The sequence below is a fragment of the Pleuronectes platessa genome, chromosome 2 (genome assembly GCF_947347685.1).
Source record: "Pleuronectes platessa chromosome 2, fPlePla1.1, whole genome shotgun sequence".
Classification (NCBI taxonomy): domain Eukaryota; kingdom Metazoa; phylum Chordata; class Actinopteri; order Pleuronectiformes; family Pleuronectidae; genus Pleuronectes; species Pleuronectes platessa.
The window spans coordinates 16,358,083-16,364,082 of record NC_070627.1 but is presented as its reverse complement, the minus strand read 5'-3'; the positions used below and the strand labels follow the sequence as shown (position 1 = coordinate 16,364,082).

Sequence of the window (6,000 nt, the reverse complement as noted above, 5' to 3'; positions counted from 1 at the left end):
TCGGTGTGCAATACTTTATTAGTAGTTTAATCAGGTCTTAGGTGAACAATAAATCAGATCAAATGCACTGTGCACATTAAATTAAATGAATACATTCAAGGTTCATTCTTACAGTGTTTATTCCTTCAAAGAAAATTATATTTAAAACATGCAGATATGCTGCTAAACAATTCAATCTTAAGCAATGAACACTGTCCATTGAATCTCAAAGTAACTATGTGATCATTTGGAGAAACTACAATAAACGGCATATAATATAATAATGTGTATCACACTAAATATTGGTTTTAGATAATCGTAAATCAAAATTAATCATGTTGATATCTGAGGCCTCCCTGCATGTTGAATTCAGACCTGCGTCTACTACAGAGTTCACTTGATGCCTTTAGCCTTCAGCTCCTCTCTCACTCTGCTCAGGTAGTCAGGATCAGGATAACCATATCTGTGGAAAGAGAATGTACAAGGGTCAACACAGTAGTTCATTAAGCTGCTTTCAGTCATGCACTGAACTCCAGATAAACTCCAGATAAATTCCGACACTGGTGTTCATGTGCCGTGAATAAAAAAGACACACACACACACACGTACCGACATTCTGCTGAGTTCATGTCTGAAAACTGGCTTAAGACTGGACACTGAAGGAGGATACAAAATAAAGAAGAGATTTGACTACTGTACTTCTCTGGTCCCCCTGATTGGGAGGTTTTGTGGTGAATGTCGTTCCAGGTCACCTCGTTATCCTGCCCAGTAGTTCTGGACCTCCCAACAGTGAAAATGAGCTTCTGGTTAAATGCTCGAGACAACAGCTTCAGCACTTCTCTGCCTTCATCGTTGTCTGGCAGATATGCAACTCTTTTAGTACCATGGTAATATTGTCCAGGATTGGGATGTCGTTCCTGCAAAGGAAAAGAGGGAGAATAAGAGGTAGACCTTATAGACATCATCATCATTCAATTAACACACATGCATACAAAATCAACTCATTTAAATGAAGATTTTTACCGTCTGTTTCCCTCCTGGAATAACATAGGTGATGACTATAGTGCCACAATTTGGGAATCCATTGAGGGATGACCTCATGATGTTCGAGTTCATTGTACCAGGCGGTTGGTCTCCCTTCATCACATCAAAGACATCTCTACACACAGGACAGATTGGCCCTGAATTTATCTTTGCTAGTTGCAGGCAATCCTTACAAAACTCATGCCCACACTTCAGCTGGGTCTTATTGGTGAACTTCTCCATGCATATGGGGCAGATTGCGTCTTCTTCTCTTACAGCCACTGTCCCTCCTGTGGGTTCTTCAGCGTAGCCCCTGTTGTATCCTGGCGGCCCTTTCGATACAGCTCCAGCGGACGCCCCCTCTGACTGATAATCATTTGTCTTGAGAGAGCTGTTGAATCCACTGACACCGTAGCGTTTGGTTAACCCCAGGGGGGATGTGCCGATCCTCTGGTACAGACGAAGGAGAGCCCTGACAGCATGGCTCTCCATTGATTTGTTTGGTTCAGATCTTCTGTAGAGAGCTTTGATGTTCACTTGTCCTTTACCGATGCCTGATTCTTTTAAGTCCACATTAAACTTAGCTTTCAGCTCAGCTACTTCCTCGTTGAAGGAGGTATTCATCAGGCTCCAGACGCTCCCCTCAATGTCTAGTCCTGCGTAGGCAAGAGGGTCCTTGATGCTCATGCCAATCGTCTGTGGTTTCTCATAAGACGACCGTGTGGGCTCTCCAACAGAAGGCTTGGTGTTAGTTGAGGTCGTCTGTATCATATCGAGAGAATTGCTGATGTCATCCTGACTTTGGCCTGGGTCACTTTCCACCATTTCCTCAGAGGACGGCGTAAGCACAACCTTGTTCTTGTCTTTCTGGAGGACTTCCCGAGCCATTACCTTGAGAGGGATGCTTAAGCTGTCGGATTGAGTGAGGGATATCTGGACGAGGTTTCTGAACTCAGACATAGCTTTGCATGGGTCTCCGTTTTCCTTGTCTGGTTCAAAATTTACCATAACTTGTGCTGCAATTTTGACTCCATTGTCTGCCGCTATACAATCGATGTTCTCCTTGTAGATGTGGTTCATATAGAGGTAAGCGGCAACTGGGATTTTACAAGTGTATTTCTCCTCTTCAGCTACAGAATCTGCAACTGGGCGCCTTAACTCCTGGAAAAAAACAAAATGTTTAATATGGTAAAAATAATTGTGTCACTTCATTAACTACACATACATACATGTTGTGGGTCTGGCACAGATGGTGAAGGGAGGTTAATTGGAGCATTTTGTGGTTCTTGTGTCTCTGGACATCTCACTGACACTAAAGTGACTATTTTCCTGTTTTTGTTGCTCAGCGTTTGTCCCTTCGCTTCCCTCAGCTTTGTCAGGACCCAAATGAGTTTGCCTCCTAATGACATAAAAGAAAACAACTGAATTAAAAAAAATACAATATTAACCCAGTATGCTGCTTGAAGTGTATGATATTGTAGTTAATATAATATGTTGGTGCTGGTTGTGAGAGCTAATTTGAACTTAGAAACTCAGTCATACTGCACCTGGAGCAGGATTTATCTTTATCGAAGCTTCAGAGTCAGAGGCTTCTTCCACCTCGATTACCACGTCAAGCTTGTTAGTGTTGACCCAAGTCTGGAAAGCTTTGGTCAGTTCCAATTTATAGTGTTCTGGTGTGAAATCCTGCTCCCACTTGATGGAGAGAACGACTTGAACTGGATCTTCAGTCATCATCTCCTAAAGACATGATATCATTAGTGTCATCGTTGCGTCAAGAAGAATCCTCCTCATCTCTCAGCTGAGAAAAGTTTGAAAACATTTTGAATATTTAAATATTCTATATATATATATTTAGATAATACTATAACCAAAATGAACATTATGTGCAGTTTCATATTAGAAAAAAACGTCATTCGTTTGTATTAGAGCCTGACCAAATATAAAAACGGAGAAATAAATCGAGCCTTTCACAGATATATCTGAGCCTGTATTTATATTTGCCTGTAAGAAAACCGGAATTTCATAGAAAAAACAATGCAGGAAATAACATGCATTTCTTTAAATTTGATCAAAATAAGTATGTACATTTCTTAATTCAACTTCTAGATATTTGGTTGTATTTGTTTTTTTTATAGTTATTTATAATAAAGTTTCTGATCAACTGTAAAACATCAAGCCTCGATCACATTTGTTCATCATAAGAATTTAAAAATGGCATAGTTGGAAATATTTTTGGAGGCCGAAGTTGACACCGATATTAGAGAATACAAAATTTGCCGATGGCTCAAAATAATTCATCATCAATTTGTTATGACCAAGAAGAGTCTTACATTTTCCAGTTTCTCTATAAAACTTCATTATAAAAAATATAGAAAAAAACCGCCAAATATAGAAAACTTGAGTTAAGAAAATCAACATGCTTTTTACATTTCAACTCAAATGCACATATTTTCTATATCGTTAATTCTGAAAAATAGACGTTTTCACAGCGCGTGAAGCGACAGGCTGTAGTTATGTTGAGACTAGTGGTGAGAATCTATCCTACAAACTTCCATGCTTTCACTTTCACCTACACAGACACACAGGCCTGCTGCAGCGCCACCTGGATTCTCTATCCACCTCGTTTGGTTCTTTTTTATGACTTTAAGACTCTATAAAATCGAACATACCTTAGCACACCCACACACACACACAAACAAACACACACACACACACACACATAGTCTGACACCCACCACATCAGCAGCTGTAGGAAGTTTCACAAAGCCCCCCTCGTCTTCACCCTGCACCAAATAAGAGGGAAGACAGGATATAAGAACAGATCAAATGAGAGAAGAAACACTTGTAAACTGAAGGGATCAGATTTAAACCCACGGTATCCATCGACTCCTCAGTGTCGTTGGTTGCCATGTTGAGTCTTCTTCCTGGAACACACAGGGACCGTGAGTGACGTACACACACACAGAGACACACAAAGAGACACACACACAGAGACACACACACAGAGACAGACAGACAGACAGACAGACACACACACACACACACACACACACACACACACACACACAATATCAACACTAATTGTGTATAAACAATCCTTTACTCTGAACTTGTTGACTGTATAGTGGACGCCTGGTTTCTCTTTGACTTCGAACAGATGAAAGCAGACACCTACAGATTGTCGACTAACTTTAAACTTTACCCTTAACTCCACCCGACGTGTTGTTGTGTCGCTGTGTGTTACATTAGAACGTATTTAACGTTAAAATGTACGTAAATTACATAAGACTTACCCTGTCCGGACTTTCTGGTGCGCACGAAGCTTCTTCCTGTCAGGTGAAAGTGAAAGTGTAGCAGCTGCAGCTACGTCACAGCGGCTGACGTAGGAGGGGATCGAGCAAACAGAACTGAAGAAGAACCCACAAATTAAAGGGGAGGATCCCAGTTTTTTTTACTCTACTCACCGGCAGTGTTGTGCTTGAACGAACGCAAAAGAACGCGTTCATTGAACACGTTCACTTTTATGAGAACGATGAACTGAACGCAACTCAATGACAAATAATGAATTTGAACGGTGACCACGTTCATATTGTAGCGTCCTGGCGTATAGACGACAGGAAACTTCTCTCTTTATGTGTAACTTTATTAAAGTCCAGCGAACACGACACGCTTCTTGTTCGTAACTCTGACACTCCTCTCATCCACCACTGTATTCTTCACTCTCCTTCCTCATTCACCCTTGATACGCCAACTAATCAGCCAATGAGAGCCTGCCATCCCACCAAACCCTACAGCCATTGGCCTAGAACTGTCACGTGCCAAGGGGTAGTGATGGATAAGGTTTTCTTTAACAAGTTAAGTCTTTCATTCTCACTTTCCACCTTAAAACTATGAAATGAACTGAACTATGAACTAGTTCAGAATTTAAATTACAAACTATGAACGTGAACTATTCATGTTTACATGTATGAACTGAACTTTGAACTAGTTCATGAGAGTAGTGAACTTGCACAACACTGCTCACCGGTATATGCCAATGGAGGGACAGGTGAAGTGTTTAAGTTCACAAAACCCTTTCGAAGTTTACATTACATTACATTTAATTTAGCTGACGCTTTTAATCAAACCAACTTACAATAAGTGCATTCAACCACGAGGGTACAAACCCGGAGAACAACAAGAATCAAGAAAGTACAATTTCTTCAAAAAAGCAAAACTACAAAGTACTATAAGCAAGTGCCATGAAATTGTTAGTTTTAAATTTGTATTCAAGGTATAGTCAGAAGAGGTGTGTTTTTAGTTTGCGGCGGAAGATGTGTAGACTTTCTGCTGCGATCAAAAGAAATGGAAAATATCGCTGTTGGAGAGTTACAGATTCCCAAAAAAGGGGACTAGTCATAGAAGAAGGAATAAAAGCATATCTGTCTCACTCTGAACTTATTGAGTGTTGTTAAGTGTTTTTAGGTTACTTTGAAGTATCCTGAAATTATCTATTCCACAGTGAAAATGTTGGACTTTACTTTGAAAAATCTCTTAATCTATACAGTAAAAATGTTTAATATTCAGTATGTGGGTAGTCAGAGAGGTCCTGGACACAGGCATATCAGTCTCACTCTGAATTTATTGAGCAAAGTGTTTTTATAGAACTTTGAAATATCTAGAAATGAACTGATTTGATCGTACACATGTTGGACTTTACTTTGAAAAATCTCTTAATGTATACAGTCAATATGTTTGATATTCAGTACACTGATAATTTGAGAGGTCCTGAACACAGGCATATCAGTCTCTCTCTCTGGATTTAATGATCAAATTGTTTTTACAGTACTTTGAAATATCCAGAAATTAGCTACTTGAAGCTAAAAATTTGTGACTTTTATTTTGTAAAATCCCTGAATTGATAAAGTCAAAATGCTATTCATAAAAATGACACCTAAGATGATACTTCTTGTGAATATAATCCAATCCATTTCCTTTTCAATTATGCATTTTGTA

General features: G+C 39.5%; 1 protein-coding gene across 2 annotated transcripts; it reads right to left on the bottom strand.

The window, feature by feature from the left end:
• LOC128456222 (uncharacterized) lies at window positions 1-4,727 on the bottom strand. Of its 2 annotated transcripts, none has more exons than XM_053440314.1 (8): window positions 4,299-4,727; window positions 3,880-3,929; window positions 3,741-3,788; window positions 2,550-2,742; window positions 2,232-2,401; window positions 1,003-2,163; window positions 589-896; window positions 1-442 (listed from the first exon to the last, which is right to left on the bottom strand). In XM_053440314.1, exons 2-8 carry the CDS (start codon window positions 3,913-3,915, stop codon window positions 373-375), a joined length of 1,986 nt encoding a protein of 661 aa, XP_053296289.1. In that variant the 5' UTR covers window positions 3,916-3,929; window positions 4,299-4,727; the 3' UTR covers window positions 1-372. The 2 variants fall into 2 exon arrangements, with proteins under 2 accessions (XP_053296289.1, XP_053296296.1); XM_053440321.1 differs by having other exon boundaries at window positions 679-896; window positions 4,299-4,725.
• Window positions 4,728-6,000: the final 1,273 nt, after the last annotated feature.

What these genes read in the sequence shown, in the direction of transcription:
- LOC128456222 (XM_053440314.1), bottom strand. Translation starts at nt 3,915, where the DNA reads ATGGCAACCAACGACACTGAGGAGTCGATGGATACC. An exon ending in TTCCTACAGCTGCTGATGTG is followed by an intron (nt 2,743 to 3,740) that starts GTGGGTGTCAGA and finishes TCATGTCTTTAG; the next exon opens with GAGATGATGACTGAAGATCC. An exon ending in AAAGATAAATCCTGCTCCAG is followed by an intron (nt 2,402 to 2,549) that starts GTGCAGTATGAC and finishes TTATGTCATTAG; the next exon opens with GAGGCAAACTCATTTGGGTC.